Source organism: Sinocyclocheilus anshuiensis, unplaced genomic scaffold (assembly GCF_001515605.1).
Source record: "Sinocyclocheilus anshuiensis isolate Anshui unplaced genomic scaffold, SAMN03320099.WGS_v1.1 scaffold2090, whole genome shotgun sequence".
Lineage (NCBI taxonomy): Eukaryota > Metazoa > Chordata > Actinopteri > Cypriniformes > Cyprinidae > Sinocyclocheilus > Sinocyclocheilus anshuiensis.
Window position 1 is genome coordinate 333523 of NW_015560626.1, and position 16082 is coordinate 349604.

At 36.4% G+C, this 16082-nt stretch overlaps 3 protein-coding genes across 4 annotated transcripts in view; all 3 read left to right on the plus strand.

Moving 5' to 3' along the window:
* The window catches only part of kif1b (kinesin family member 1B), an 86764-nt gene extending 85532 nt beyond the window's left edge, over positions 1–1232 (plus strand). Inside the window, exon 55 of the transcript XR_001633321.1 lies at positions 900–1232. The gene's annotated coding sequence lies outside the window, so the exon portion shown is untranslated. The remainder of the gene's footprint in view (positions 1–899) is intronic.
* A 1500-nt stretch (positions 1233–2732) lies between these two features.
* On the plus strand, positions 2733–12315 carry pgd (phosphogluconate dehydrogenase). Of its 2 annotated transcripts, XM_016478382.1 has the most exons (14): positions 2733–2845; positions 3163–3238; positions 3312–3491; positions 3573–3638; positions 3717–3835; positions 3928–3997; positions 4071–4205; positions 4428–4617; positions 6917–7047; positions 7768–7844; positions 9226–9282; positions 9715–9814; positions 11412–11534; positions 11828–12315. In XM_016478382.1, exons 1-14 carry the CDS (start codon positions 2754–2756, stop codon positions 11945–11947), a joined length of 1536 nt encoding a protein of 511 aa, XP_016333868.1. In that variant the 5' UTR covers positions 2733–2753; the 3' UTR covers positions 11948–12315. The 2 variants fall into 2 exon arrangements, with proteins under 2 accessions (XP_016333868.1, XP_016333869.1); XM_016478383.1 differs by lacking the exons at positions 9226–9282; positions 9715–9814 and adding an exon at positions 8177–8276 and having other exon boundaries at positions 7768–7901.
* A 1418-nt stretch (positions 12316–13733) lies between these two features.
* Positions 13734–14915, plus strand: LOC107681964 (somatostatin-2-like). The gene is made up of 3 exons (XM_016478341.1): positions 13734–13805; positions 14100–14278; positions 14470–14915. Exons 2-3 carry the CDS (start codon positions 14129–14131, stop codon positions 14662–14664), a joined length of 345 nt encoding a protein of 114 aa, XP_016333827.1. The 5' UTR covers positions 13734–13805; positions 14100–14128; the 3' UTR covers positions 14665–14915.
* Positions 14916–16082: the final 1167 nt, after the last annotated feature.

The following is a 16082-nucleotide window of genomic DNA, read 5'->3' on the forward strand; positions in this document are numbered from 1 at the left end:
TTTGATGGTGAAATTTCAGCCATTTGGTTGAGCATATAACAGTCCTCTGGCCAGACAACCAGCAGGAATTATTGCCCACCAGACTGTCACACTGTCAATCCTTATGAAGTCAATATTCTTGCTGCAACATACACTGCACTTTCTCTTCTTGAAGCGCATTTTCACAGGAAACGCATGAAAATGGCTCGTAAAGTCAAGTCCTTAGGTCAGCCAGCCTTTAGGCTTCATCTGAGCTGTTTGATTATTACATCATCTGTGAAAATGTTCAAATGTAATATTCAGATCTGGCACATAGAGTGCGTAACGGTTAGTGAAGGTTAGCATTGATCTAATTACATGACAAGTGTGAGTTAATCTTACAATTTGTTTGCCAGAGCAAAGGTTTTTGTCTTTTCTTTTTCTTTTTTTTTTTACCATCTTTGTTGAGTGGCTTGGTTGACTAATATGATATTCATAATGAATTTCATTAACTGTATTTATTGTTTTGCAATGTATATATTTAGTTTGCAGCTTTTTGCACGTGTTTATACAACTAACAGAACAAATAAAGCTTGAACATTTTTGTTCTTTTCTCAAATGGAAAACAAATGGTTTTAGGTTGTGGCGTTTTTCTCATTGAATGTACCTTGCGTTTCGCTAAAATTGCATGAATGAAAGACGAATATCTTAATTAGGGACTGACATGTTGCTGTGCTTATTTCTTGAAATAGAAATCTGACTGTGTTACAAGGGCACTTTTTCACATTTAGTCTAGATATGGAGGGCAGAGTTATGATGAGGCCTGTTCGTTTTGATTTCTAACATCAGGGAATATATTTTCTAGAAAAAGAACCTGTTTTGCTTTACCTCTTTGTTTTTGTGCTCACTCATGCATTTTTTCCCCCATGCTGCCTCTGAAGCAACCCTGGCATTACTGTATCGCCCCATCAGATGAGCATCACTCCCTCTCATTGTGATGAAACGACAGAAAACAGTTCAGCCGTGGCATTAACACTGTACATTATTTGTCAGATTGGCTTCATTTTCATACTTATTTTGTAAATATTTCATGTTGTATGGAGCTTGGATTAAAATGTAAATATGTCTCCTGTATTTGTAATAATTATAATCCATTCGCTGTATAGCCTAGACGTGTAATGCATATATCTTAATTCTGTGTATGGTAATCTTGCACCATTGACCTGTTTAGTGAACGAGGTACAAATAAAATTACAACCAGTGCATTAGACGAACAACGGATCTTGTGTCGTCTCTTTCTTTCTCTTCACACAACACTTTGCATTATACATAGGCTATAGCTTTTGTCTTATCTACTGTTTAGTTAAAGTGACATTTTGCTAGCTATATCTCATGATATTACATTATTTGACTTCCTAAATTGATATGGCTGGCTGGTAATTGTTAAAGTGTTTTTTTGTTTGTTTGTTTGATTTTTCTTGGTCTTTTGCCACTTTGTCTTAAAGCTAGCTTGTTTGTTTGTTTTTAAGAGATATCAAAAAATGTTGATTTTATGAAATATTTGAACCTTTTGACAAAAGCATCTAACAAACTAACCAGTTGAGTAAATAAAATATCACATTTGATATAAAAATAATGTGCTGTAAAATAATAACATTATGCCTACCTTTATATTTTACTTTATATTTTCCACTGATTAGATAACAGATTGTTGTTGTTATTAAAGGAAAAAAATTCTTCATAAATAACCAGAACATTTACTATATGTGACCCTGGACCACAAAACCAGTCAGCAGGGGTATATTTGTAGCAATAGCCAACAATACATTATATGGGTCAAAATCATTACGATATTACGTAACGATCTTGTTCCATGAAGGTGGTTTGTAACAAATGAAGATATGTAACAAGTGAATGATTTTGTCCATGAAGATATTCTGTAATCAAAATGTATTTTTTGATTAGTAATATGCATTGCTAAGAACTTCATTTGGACAACTTTAAAGGCGATTTTCTCAATATTTAGATTTTTTTGCACCCTCATATTCCAGATTTTCAAATAGTTGTATCTCGGCCTAATATTGTCCTATCCTAACAAACCATACATCAATGGAAAGCTTATTTATTCAGATTAATCTCAAATTCAAAAAATGGACCCTTTTGGTTTTGTGGCCCAGGGTCACATATGAGATAAAGTTTCTATATGAAGAAAGATCATCTTGGAAATAATGACGTTATTATTATAATTACATTATATTATTGCATATAGGCTAGTTACATTATCTTGGAAATAATTACGTCAAATACTTATAACTATTTTTATCAGATAGTATTACACACTCACTCATGCCATATATATATATATATATATAATTATTGTCTGTTTAATTCAACTTGTTTTCAAAGTTTTATATTTCGGAAGATAGTCGTTACGTCTAAATGTAGTAATCCATTTAATAATGAATCACTTTGATGAAATTTCATACGTTACACACATCACAATAGTGGTGCAACGGTGCTCTACAAAATCAATCGTCGGTCTCAGAGTTCATCAAGAAAAATCTCACTTCCCATTTACTTCAATACCAAATGCGCTCAGCTTTTTCTGACACAGTGGGCGGAGAACAGACGGGGGAGGGGGGGTGGAGGGACTAGACAGCCAATGAACAGCATCCAATCTCGGCTCAGAGAGTCTCCGCCAATCATAGACGGCGATACGGATGACGCCACGACCACTGTAAATCTATCAGGCGTGTTCATTGGGAGTTGGTGTAGTGCTGTTGTTCAGGCCGTGAATGAGGAAGTTCAGTAGAGACAGTGCTGTAGTAGTCAAAACCCTGATCCAAAGTGTCATTTTAAGACGGAACCAACCTACAACCATGGCTCAGTAAGTATACATTTTGCTTTTAAAATGCTTTGTAATATGAAATAGAATTTGACAGCACATTTGACTATATTATCATTAAATGTAATATAGTGTAAGTTATTGCACACTGTCAACATTCATTTTATCTATAGTAATCTCTCTGCTTACTATCAAGCACTTTTTCTCAGTTCAGACTGATTTAGAATTGAAATCCTTTCTATGTTATCCAGCTAGACTGGATGACATTTGTCATAACCACCGATTTCAATAAGCTAGCACTCTACAATCATTTATTATGAATGTTCTTTCTCCCAATCTCCATATTTGTGTCTCCACAGAGCGGATATTGCTCTCATTGGTCTGGCTGTGATGGGCCAGAATCTGATCCTGAACATGAATGACCATGGATTTGTGGTAAGTTGCAATTCTAACCTGTTCTGATGGTTCAGATCAGGTTTATGATGTTATAACTACTGTCATTTCTCAGGTCTGCGCGTTCAACAGGACAGTGTCCAAGGTCCATGACTTTTTAAACAACGAAGCCAAAGGCACTAAGGTGATCGGGGCCGAGTCCCTTGACGACATGGTGTCTAAACTCAAAAAACCTCGTCGCATCATCCTCCTCGTCAAAGCAGGACAAGCTGTCGATGACTTCATTGATAAACTGGTAAACGTCACCATGAATCAACGGTCTTAGTTTGCTTTGTCACCAAGCCAAAGTGATCAAGTAACCCACTTTATATTGTAGGTTCCTCTTCTAGAACCTGGTGACATTATCATCGATGGTGGAAATTCAGAGTACAGAGATACAACAGTGAGTTTGACAATCCAAACTTATGATGAGGTGATAACAGTATTTGATCTAAATGTTCATGCTCATCATCACATACAGAGACGCTGTAGGAGCCTGAAGGAGAAGAACCTTCTGTTTGTGGGTAGTGGAGTGAGTGGAGGAGAAGACGGGGCTCGTTATGGACCCTCACTGATGCCTGGAGGACATAAGGATGCCTGGTGAGGACAAGCATGTATCAAACAAGTCCACCTATGCATATGTGTGCATTTATTGACATTTATGGAATCTAATTTTTATTTTATACCTTCAGGCCACACATAAAAGAGATTTTTCAGAGCATTGCCGCCAAGATGGGCACAGGAGAGCCGTGCTGCGACTGGGTGAGTATTAGTTCTCAATAGATTTATACAGCCTGTGAATGCACTTCTCCAAAATCTTTGTATATTTGTTTAGGTTGGAGATGAAGGAGCTGGACATTTTGTTAAGATGGTCCATAACGGTATTGAATACGGTGACATGCAGCTGATCTGTGAGGCCTACCATCTGATGAAGGATGTGCTGTGTATGGACCATGATGAAATGGCTCAGGTTAGACTTCAACTTACTTCTATAATTACTATTGTTTTGTAATGCAGATGAACAGTCCGTGATGTTGTAATTCTTCAAATCCCCTCTGTATTGCCTCTTTTCTGTTTCCTCCTTCCTTATTTCGTTTGTATTTTGAAATACACCTCACCCTGTTCCTTGTGAAGGACTGTTTTGGTCTGCTTCCTCTTAAGACTAAATTTATTTGTCTGGTTTGCCTATCAGGCCTTCAATCAGTGGAATAAGACAGAGCTGGACTCTTTCCTCATTGAGATCACTGCCAATATCCTGAAATTCAAGGATGAGGATGGCACTCATCTGCTGCCCAAAATCAGAGACAGCGCCGGGCAGAAAGGCACAGGGAAATGGACGGCTATCTCCGCTTTAGAATACGGCACACCTGTTACACTGATAGGTAAGATACAGTCTTGCGTAATTTCTCGGCTATGGGTGTGTATTTGTTATTTTAGATATAGAGGGAGAAAGTCCCTTGGGCTTAGAAAATGAAGTGCCTCCATAAGCAGCTTTGCTATTCACCTCTTCAGCTGATGTGACATAAGTGGGATTTTCTGTTCTGGCTTTTGGTGCAGGGCTCGCTGTCCTGGGGCTATTGTGAAAGAGTTTTGGTCCAGTGATTAATCGCCATTTACCATTACTTAATCTTGTACATTTATTTTTATGCCTTTCAAACTTACATTTTTGGTTTTCTGTGATGTAGCTATTCTACATTGTTGTTGCAAATTCTCACCAAAATTATGTTATCTAGCAGGCTAATAAAAATGAAGCACTGTTGAATAAGAAAAATTTGTGGTCCCATTTATTAATGAATTAATTAATTTATTACTTATTTATTTGCGCTTTTTTTTGTTACTGTGCACATTTTCAAGTTTAGATCTCCATTAAACTGTTGAAAACTACAAACCAATCTTTTTTTCTGTTTTCTGTTATCTTCATTTTCAAAAGTAATATTTCTAAATTTATGGAGTTTATGCAGTTGAATTATTTACAGCTTCGTGCAAAAAAAATCTGCAAAAAAAAAAAAAGAAGAAATTTCTATAAATATATAAAAAATAAATGATTTTAAATTAGAAATATTGGTTTGGTCCAGCAGGAAAAAAAATCTTATTGAGATCTGTGGTGGATTGAGGTTTTGAGCTTGTAGTTGACTTCAGATGTTACCTTAGGATCGCTCAAAGCACAAAAACCAGTCACACAATATTTGTCAAAATTGATGCATATGTTTTTATAAAGCTGTTTTGAAACTATATGCATTATGAAAAGCGCTGTGTAAATAAATTTGACCTGACTTGATGTGTAGTTGTTAGATCAGGGTATGGGCTTGTATATGTAGTGTCAGTTAAATGAACAAAAGGCTGAAGCGTGAGAGAGCAGCTATGATTTGTATGGTTGTAGATAGGGCTGCACGATTAATCGCATGCGATATTTAATGCGCATCTTGTCAGTAAAGACGGTTCTGTAATCAGCGGTAAATCTCCATCACCTGCAGGCTTTCACATTGAGCAGCATTAACTACACAGAGCCGTTGTTCACTGACGAGTTGTGCAAAACCCGTTAAATATCGCATGCGATTAATCGTGCAGCCCTAGTTGTAGAGGAGGGTTTTCTTCTTTCAATAGGCTGAATTCCAGTGCTGTGTTCACCATGACTGGCTGTTTTCCACTTGATATTTTAATTCCTTCCTCCACTCGCCTCTTCCCACACTTGTTGGCCTTGGGTTGGGTGATAATTAGAGCCCGACCGATATATCGTTTTGCCGATATTATCGGCCGATATGAGCCTGTCGCCGATAATATAATAAAAAGTCATGCTGAGTTCAGGGTTTTGCTTCCAGCCTCTCATGTTTGTAGATGTAGTAAGATCTGCTCTTACAATAGTTTGGCTGATTACTCCGTACACTCACTGTTGAGAGTTACGTTACCAGAGTCAACAGTGCCAGGGTCTGGTACCAGATATGAACTGCATTATACATTGTGACTGGAGTCTTGAAGACACGGAGAAAAGAGGTCTATAATATATATATATATATATATATATATAACTGCTCTATAGAAGTCATAGATAAATCTGAGAAAGAAATGTCCTAGTCACATTTCACTTCAAAATAATAATAGTGTTACATTACTATAAAAAACATTAATGAAAAAAATTCTTCCTGGATATTTAAAAATGAAAATCAGTCTAAAAAATATTTGCACTACGTATTGGGAAGTTGGGGGGAAATGTGCTTAATTTCATGAAAATTATGTCTGGTAACTCAGATATGCTTTTTTTTATTATTTTAGATATATAATTGTATTTTTGTAATAATAGTAATAATAATAAAATACAACAATATATCTAAAATACAAAACATGTCTGAGTCACTAGATTGTATTAATAATAATTTATTTAAGTTTAGTTATTATTTTTAATGAATTTTTTTTTTTAAACACGAGAATTTATTTAATTTTTTTATACATATTATTGATAGACACAGTAATAAAGAGAGGGTACAGATTCATTTAGCAGACATCCAAAGTGATTTTCTGTGTGGGGCCCATCTGTCATGCTTCGACTATCTAATGTTTTAATGTTTCCTTATGTGGTCTCTCTGGCATGGTCTAACAGTGATTATAATGTTATTATGTGACCAGAGATGCAGACTGTACCTGGAGATGACTGTTTGTGTTGTATGCGGTGTCTTTCACTCACAGGGGAAGCTGTCTTTGCCAGATGTCTCTCCTCTCTGAAGGATGAGAGGGTTCAGGCCAGTAAGAGCCTCACCGGCCCCCAGGGTGTCAAGTTCACCGGAAACAAGGCACAGTTTCTCGAAGATATTAGAAAGGTGGGATAGACTTGGTAAAATATGGATCGTTGATATCCATGTAGGGCTGCAAAACGATTAATCGCGATTAATCGCATTCAAAATAAAATGTTTTTACATGCTATGTGTGTGTACTGTGTATATTTATTATGTAGATATAAATACACACACGTATGTATATATTTAAAAATATATATTTGTATGTATATGAAGTTCATTTGCAAAAAACGATAAACGCCACTTTCAAAAAAATGAGCTGATTGCCGTGCATTATTCTCCACATATAGCGCGATCTGAACCCTAAACACGTTTTGTCAAACTTTCAAGGCATCGCGAGTTCACGTTTTGCTGCAGAAGCTGACAAGCGCCCTTGTTGTTTTTGAACAGAAGCCGATAAGTCCAATTTAGCGAATCAGCACGCTGTATTCAGGTCAGGTGACAAGGCTACTTTCACGTTGAAAAGACGTGCTAGCTGAGAGGAGTTTCGTTCCTTAATATATACATGTATGTGTGTATTTATATATACATTAATACATATACACAGTACACACACATATAGAATGTAAATATAAACTTTTATTTTGAATGCGATTTTATTTGCGATTAATCGTTTTGCAGCCCTATATCCATACATAGGTTTTGTTCATGTTTGAATGTGCCAGTTAATGTTAAGCATTATTGGGTTTAATAATAATGGGTTGTTTTTAACTTAATGAAAATGTATTGTTATTTATTTTTCAGGCTTTGTATGCCTCAAAGATTATTTCATATGCTCAAGGCTTCATGCTGCTCAGACAGGCTGCAGTAGAGTTCGGCTGGTCTCTTAACTATGGTGCTATTGCCCTGATGTGGAGAGGAGGCTGCATTATTCGCAGGTAAGCAAGCTTTGCTCACAGTGATTCAAAAAAATATTACATACAATTATATGCTATATTCAGATTGCTTATCGGTTAAATGCTCAAGAATGAAATCATATGAAACTTCATCTTTTCTCCACCCAGTGAATGTTGCAATTCTGCAAACACTAGGAAGTGGTGATAATGTTTCATGTAAAGATCCCACACGCACAGAAATGAGGAAACTGTTTGATTTTACAATCTCATAACTGTAGATTAGCTATGAATAAAGGTCATGAATCTTTCATTCGCAGTGTTTTCTTGGGAAAGATCAAGGAAGCGTTTGACCGAAACTCTGAGCTGCAGAGTTTGCTGCTGGATAACTTCTTCAGTAAAGCTGTACAGGATTGTCAGGTACAGGAAGTGAGCCAAGAATGACCACAAATTTTACAAGTTTCCTGTAATAGTGCCACTAAATATGAAGAGAAATCAGCGGCACTTATGGCAGACTGTTTATGTGCAATACATTACCTCTAAAAAGTAATGTGCAAAAACTATGTCCACTTAGTTCCTTCCAAATATATACACAGTGAACACAGTCCAAACTGATATGACACCTTCTACTCCACCTGATCTAGGATGAATTATTCCATTTATTTTACATGGTATAAGCATACAATATATTCATTTTGATACTGCATGCAATTACTACAGCAAAGTCATATACAATACAACCTATTTTACCAGGATTATGAAAAATTTGGAATTTCTACCATAGCAAATAGCATTTATGGATAAAATATAATTTAATCCGTGACAATTTCATTTTATTTCATAATATTTTATAATATGAATTTAAATTAAGATCTATGCAGTCAATGAAAGTGTATCAAACGTAATCATATAGTTTAGCACTGAAGGTTTTCATAAAATGCTTGCACATAAACCTTTACAATTAATCCAGAACGCGGCAGCATAATTCTTAATGAGCCGAAAAGAACGCACGTCACACCTCTGTTCATCAATTTGCACTGGCTACCAGTAGCTGCTCGCATAAAATTCAAGGCACTGATGTTTGCCTACAAAACCACCACTGGCTCTGCACCCATTTACCTAAATTCATTACTTCAGAGTTCTGTGCCCTCTAGAAGCTTGCGTTCTGCAAGTGAACGTCGCATTATTGTGCCATCTCAAAGAGGCACAAAATCACTTTCACAGACTTTTTCATTAACTGTTCCCTCCTGGTGGAATGACCTGCCCAACTCAATCCGAGCAGCTGAGTCCTTAGCCATCTTCAAGAATCGGCTAAAAACACATCTGTTCCACCTTTATTTGACCCTCTAACTCTAGCAGAGTTCGGCTGGTCTCTTAACTATGGTGCTATTGCCCTGATGTGGAGAGGAGGCTGCATTATTCGCAGGTAAGCAAGCTTTGCTCACAGTGATTTAAAAATATTGCATAAAACGATATGCTTTATTCAGATTGCTTATCAGTTAAAACCACTTAAGCTCGGGGCGTTTTTTGGTATTTTCGCCTAAATTTAACATACTCAAATTCAAATGTTTACCCTGCACACATACAATGGAGGAAATGAAAAAAAATGTTGGACCCGTATCCGGGTCCGCAGAGTTTAACTGGTTTTAAGGCTGTGTCTACTGAAATGCTCAAGAATTAAATCATATGAAACTTCATCTTTTCTCCACCCGGTGAATGTTGCAACTCTGTAAACACTAGGAAGTGGTGATAATGTTTCATGTAAAAATCCCACACGCACAGAAATGAGGAAGCTGATTTTACAATATCATAACTGTAGATTAGCTATGAATAAAGGTCATGAATCTTTCATTCGCAGTGTTTTCTTGGGAAAGATCAAGGAAGCGTTTGACCGGAACTCCGAGCTGCAGAGTTTGCTGCTGGATAACTTCTTCAGTAAAGCTGTACAGGATTGTCAGGTACAGGAAGTGAGCCAAGAATGACCACAAATTTTACAAGTTTCCTGTAATAGTGCCACTAAATATGAAGAGAAATCAGCGGCACTTATGGCAGACTGTTTATGTGCAATACATTACCTCTAAAAAGTAATGTGCAAAAACTATGTCCACTTAGTTCCTTCCAAATATATACACAGTGAACACAGTCCAAACTGATATGACACCTTCTACTCCACCTGATCTAGGATGAATTATTCCATTTATTTTACATGGTATAAGCATACAATATATTCATTTTGATACTGCATGCAATTACTACAGCAAAGTCATATACAATACAACCTATTTTACCAGGATTATGAAAAATTTGGAATTTCTACCATAGCAAATAGCATTTATGGATAAAATATAATTTAATCCGTGACAATTTCATTTTATTTCATAATATTTTATAATATGAATTTAAATTAAGATCTATGCAGTCAATGAAAGTGTATCAAACGTAATCATATAGTTTAGCACTGAAGGTTTTCATAAAATGCTTGCACATAAACCTTTACAATTAATCCAGAACGCGGCAGCATAATTCTTAATGAGCCGAAAAGAACGCACGTCACACCTCTGTTCATCAATTTGCACTGGCTACCAGTAGCTGCTCGCATAAAATTCAAGGCACTGATGTTTGCCTACAAAACCACCACTGGCTCTGCACCCATTTACCTAAATTCATTACTTCAGAGTCCTTTTAGACTTGCACTCTATTAATTTACTAACTGCTTGTTTTCTAAAAAAAAACAACTACACTAGCTTCTCTATTCTTTTTGTATTCTATCTATTTCTTTTCTTATTTATTATACAATTACCAAAAGCAAAAAAAGGCCTCGGTTTTCTTTTTATTTATTATATAATTACAAAAAAAAAACTTGCTACGTGTACTGCGTTAAGCTGAGACTTGTTATAGCACTTGCGTATCATTGCTCTTTTGTTGATTTTGATTGCTTCCATTGTCCTTATTTGTAAGTAAATGACAATGTTAATGTAATGTAAACGTAAATGCATTGGTGGTAATTGATTTGTATGAGCTACAGTGTTTAGCTACAATATTCCAGCAATTATTTGACAACATAATAGCATACATAGTCAGAAAGTAACATAAATGAACAGTTGGATTTTAAAGTCATTTATCAGATGTCAAATATGGTCTGAAAATCCAGTTTGGAAAAACATGTAATTTTGAAATGGAAATTATGTAGGAACAGTGGTTTACCTTAACGGATCTAAACGTCGGTAACACTTTAGAATAGGGACCAATTCACTCTATTAACTAGTTGCTTATTAGCATGCCTATTATTAACATATTGGCTGTTTATTAGTACTTATTAAGCACATAATCTGCATGACCATATTCTACATCCCTAATCCTATCTAAAACCTAAATTGAACAACTACCTTACTAACTATTAATAAGCAGCAAATTAGGAGTTTAATGTAGTAGTTAATAGTTTAATAATAACGAGAATTGGACCTTAAAATAAAGTGTGACCTAAAAGTTGATTGGTATTAATGCAGTATATGTAGAATATGTTTTCTTTAGCAGTAAGTGGGTTGTGTTTTGCAGGAATCATGGCGTAGGGTAGTAAGTACAGGTGTGCAGCAGGGGATCCCCATGCCGTGCTTCACCACTGCCCTGTCCTTCTATGACGGTTACAGGCATGAGATGCTCCCAGCAAACCTGCTGCAGGTAAACCTCTCTAGAACACACAAACCTTCTCTCTCTAACTAACCCTATGCTATATCACAGGGATTACATCTGGACATTTATGGTTATAGGCATTTGAAGACTTTAGTATGATTTTTGTTCATTTACTTTAATTAAATTAGAATAAATAATTACTTTTTGTCTTTTTGGTTTGAATAAGAATTAGTACTTTTGCTTCAGACACTTTATGAGTCCCTTCTTTTATTTTAATGCTCAAGCAGTTGTTCTCTCTTTGTATTTTTCATTGGCTGAGCTAATATTGTGACATTCTTCAGGCACAGAGGGACTACTTTGGTGCCCACACGTATGAGCTGCTATCAAACCCTGGAAAGTTCATTCACACTAACTGGACAGGCCATGGAGGAAAAGTGTCGTCATCATCCTACAATGCCTAAAATCAAGAGTGGTATCAGGTTAAACAGCAAAGAACATCTTCTCCTCTTGATGAAGGATCAGAGCAGCTCAGCACATTCCTCCTGAAGAATTGAACTTCAGCTCACAGTAGAGCTCTTACTGAAGAGTGTTCAAATGCATATTTCTATTTATACTAAATCATAGTGTATACACTATTTGTAAGCTCTGTTATTGTAGTTTTAAGGTCTACTGTTGCAAACACAGCAGTTTTGAGTAAGAGTGTTGTTTCTGAGATTCTTCTTGCTGTACACTGGTCATGCTTTGCCCCCAGAGTTCACAGAGTTAACCCTGGATTATGGGCAACTATTGCACTGCATTAGGCTAAATAAAGATTTCAATCCCATTTTAATTAGCTTTTGTCTTCTTCACTCACATGCTGTCTACTGCAAACAGGATTTACTCATGCTTATTTTTAACAGTAAATGCTAGATATGCAACTTGTTTATTTGTATGTACTTCTAATTTGTCACCAGGAGAGGGCAGAAAGGATTTTTTGGAACAATGAGATTGTTTACAATAGTAATATCTTCAGCTGAATGATTATTCTTTGAGGATGAAATAATAACAACACACATATAACATATAAAAACTGAATTTTTATGAGTAGTAATATGTAAGTATCTTGACACTTGAGTAATATACTCAAATAAACATCCCAGTAAAGTAAACAATTATAGATTTGAATTTTAATGTAGTTTTTATTTCTCTTATCAAGAATATTTAGTTTTTATTTTAGTTTTAGGGCTGCCAAAGTTGCATTTAAAAACATTTACCAGTTTCTTGGCACAGTCTAGTGTTGTTGCTGTTCATGTTTACTGCAGGTGGTTTGTAAAGGTTTTATAATATATTAATCTTTCATATATCTACAACAAAAACTAATTTGCGTCCATTTTACTTTATTTTAGTTAGTTTTGGAGTTATGGAAATTTATGTTGGTTTAGTTTTAGTAGCTCCCAGTTACGTTCAATTTTATTTAAAAAAAAACAACTTAATTTTACTTAACAATAACACTGTTCAGGTTTACATTACAGCAAATGATGCTGGCAGGTACTGGCAAGTGCCTTGTTCATGTTAAATGCCTTGTTCATATGAAATCTTAACAGTTATGTGGCACAAATATAGAAAATAAATTTTTACTATGATGCTTTGTGATATGTAAGGCACATTTAGTATTGAACCAAACATAAAGCAAGGGAAAATGGCTGTAAAAATAGGATTTCACGCTGCACAAATATCCCTAATTCCCCTCCAACCTGTTTAAAGATCAAAGAGCTGAAGAGAGCAGCAGGTGCCTCTCATATATGTGTGTGACCAATGATGCCACTTCCATGTGAAGTTTTTCAAATGGTCCACCCAACAGAGTAACGGGGGTAAAATGAACTTACAATGCTACAAGGACTCCAGAGATGAGTGTTAATCTATACCTTAATGTTCTACTAAATAAGTTTTAGGTAGAATATGTTGTTTATGATATTGACTATGAAGCAACTGTTTGAAATGGTGGGTTTAAGTACATGTCCATGGCCTTATTACTCAGGAAAAGAACATCTCAGTGATTCAAAGCCACTTCAAATAGAGGACACACTAGAACTAGGCAGTTTAGAATAGTATGGTGAAGGGGTCGTATAGGCGAATGATGCTGAGTCATCATGGCGAACAAGGCAATTCAGGGCATGGAGAGCCAGGACAGGAAGTGGACACCCTATTTTGAGCAGTCTGCTGATTAATTATGCATCAGCAAGGGAGGAGTCTGGCTACAGATGAAGTCTGACACAAACACGAGATGCTGCAGTTTGAACCAACAAATACCAAAGATCAACACTTCCTTTAAAAGCTAAAGTATGTATATAATAAAGCATGTTTCCTCTTTATGCATGATTACGGTTGTGTTAAGGTGACCTTAAGGTGCCTTTCAGAGCATGTGGGGATTGTTTTTGTTTAAATAGCATCAATTCCATACAGGAATTTTAAAATGAATGACTGTACATCTGTTAAGGATATTTTAAAGTTCCCTTACAAAAAAAATTGTGCATGAAAGGATGTCCTCAAAGTAAGATAAAATAGTTACAAAAATTTGAACAATAACCTAAATAAGGTAATTTTCGAATGCTTTCTTCCCCTGCACGGCATCAGTATCTTTTGTGAAGGTACCTCTCTAAAACATGACGATGGGAGTTAGATGGGACAATCGTACAGCAGCTGAGAGAAGCATGTTCATAATGCGGATGATGCTGAGCCTGTTTCCTCTGGTCCTTGTGGTCTGGAATGGTGAAGCGTTACCTGTACAAGACAAGCAATTACACACCAATGAGGTGAATCTCTTATTCAAAGTGTTTTTAAGGAAAAACAAGTACATGGGCGCATATTTGCTAGTAGCCTATTTCCTAAGATCTTTGTCACTGGCTAAGAATAACTGTACTGCAGTGTGGTTATACTGTTAATGCTGTAAAAATCAATAGAAGTGATCTAATACGCGAGCCCACGGATATGTCTCATCTTCTAGATACTGACCAAAGACCAGAAGGACTTGTTGAAGAAGATGATGACAGATATGGCTGAGCTGAACTTCACTAGTAAAGAACTAGCTGATCTTGACCCTGAATTTCTGAATGGCAAACTGGGAGAAAAGTCTGTTTATGAACCAACCCCGAAATCTCCATGCAAGCTCTTCTTCTGGAAGAGCTTCTCCTCGTGTTAAAACTGGAAAACAGAACAGACACAGATGAGTCTGCTGAAATCTACAGTCCTGCCTTTACAGTTTGCCAATCTAATCATACATTGTTATTGAAATCAATATGTATCTCTTGGCTTCCGCTGTTCCTGTACTGTAGTTAAGAATGAAACGGCTTATTGTTTGAGGTAAAAACAAAAAAAATACAGTGGTCTTTTGCATGTACACTTTCTACTGTTTGACATCCAAGCCCAAAATACTGTAATAAATGTTCTACAGATCCCTTCATGTCAGTCCTGTAACTTCTGTAACCTTCAAAATTACAAATGACACCTCTATGCTTCGTCATTATACCTTTGCGTACAAAAATCAAACAACCGTCAGTGTGAAGTATATAGTCATTATTAAGTGAAGGTTTGGCGCCACCTAACGGAAAGACAAGGAACTATTGGAAGCTTCTGGTAATAAAATGTAGTCATTATTTGGCACCACCTAACGGAAAAACAAGGGAGGAATGAAACAGAACTACTTGTTAGCAGATGTGGCCTCTGATAACCCAGTCACAAAAACCTAGCTTACGAAGAAATCATCTGGCAGGTATGTAGTATTTTTTATAGATATATGTCAAAAGAAAACAAACAGTTGCTTTAGACAGGGCATGTGGCTTTAAAGGAATTCTCTGGGTTTTCGTTTTGCTGGCCAATATTATGTTAATATCACACTTAAAGGGGTCACCTGGGGCCTCATTTATAAAATGTTGCGTATAAACCGTCCTAAATTTGTTCTAAGATAATTTATCAAAAGTGCGTAAGAGCGATTCAGAGAAAACGAACGTGCGCACAAAAACACGTGAGTACGCCTCTCTTCCAGATGTGACATTTATAAATCGCAAATGATCTTGAAATTGTGCCAGATCTCCGCCTTGTAAACGCCCCCTAATTAATATCATTACCATATAAAAGCACACGCCAATATCCGAATTTCTATGCTTGAGAATGACGAGCACAAATAAATTTTTTTTTTACTGAGTCTGAAATTGAGGTCCTGCTGGTGACCTCAGGTCAGAGGTGAGAGGTTCGTGCAGGGACGCTTTTGCAATGTGTAGGCTGCGTTTACACTGGCACAACATTTTTTTTTTACTGAGTCTGAAATTGAGGTCCTGCTGGTGACCTCAGGTCAGAGGTGAGAGGTTAATCGTGCAGGGACGCTTTTGCAATGTGTAGGCTGCGTTTACACTGGCACAAAAAAATCCGATCTTTCGCTCACATCTGACACAGATCGGAATTTGTTGCACAAGTGTAAACACAAAAACCCGCACGAGATCCGATTTTTTTGCATCCGATCTGAGCCACTTCCAAATGTGGATTTTAATCGGATACACATCTGATATCTGGACATCCGACCTACGTCTAAACACACATATCCGATTCTCCACAGAACTCCCA

Coding starts and splice junctions, on each gene's coding strand:
- LOC107681964 (XM_016478341.1), top strand. CDS start 14,129: ATGACGATGGGAGTTAGATGGGACAATCGTACAGCAGCTGAGAGAAGC. Junction 14,279..14,469: donor AGCAATTACACACCAATGAG/GTGAATCTCTTA, acceptor CTCATCTTCTAG/ATACTGACCAAAGACCAGAA.
- pgd (XM_016478383.1), top strand. CDS start 2,754: ATGAGGAAGTTCAGTAGAGACAGTGCTGTAGTAGTCAAAACCCTGATC. Junction 3,998..4,070: donor GAGAGCCGTGCTGCGACTGG/GTGAGTATTAGT, acceptor ATATTTGTTTAG/GTTGGAGATGAAGGAGCTGG. Junction 11,535..11,827: donor TCCCAGCAAACCTGCTGCAG/GTAAACCTCTCT, acceptor GACATTCTTCAG/GCACAGAGGGACTACTTTGG.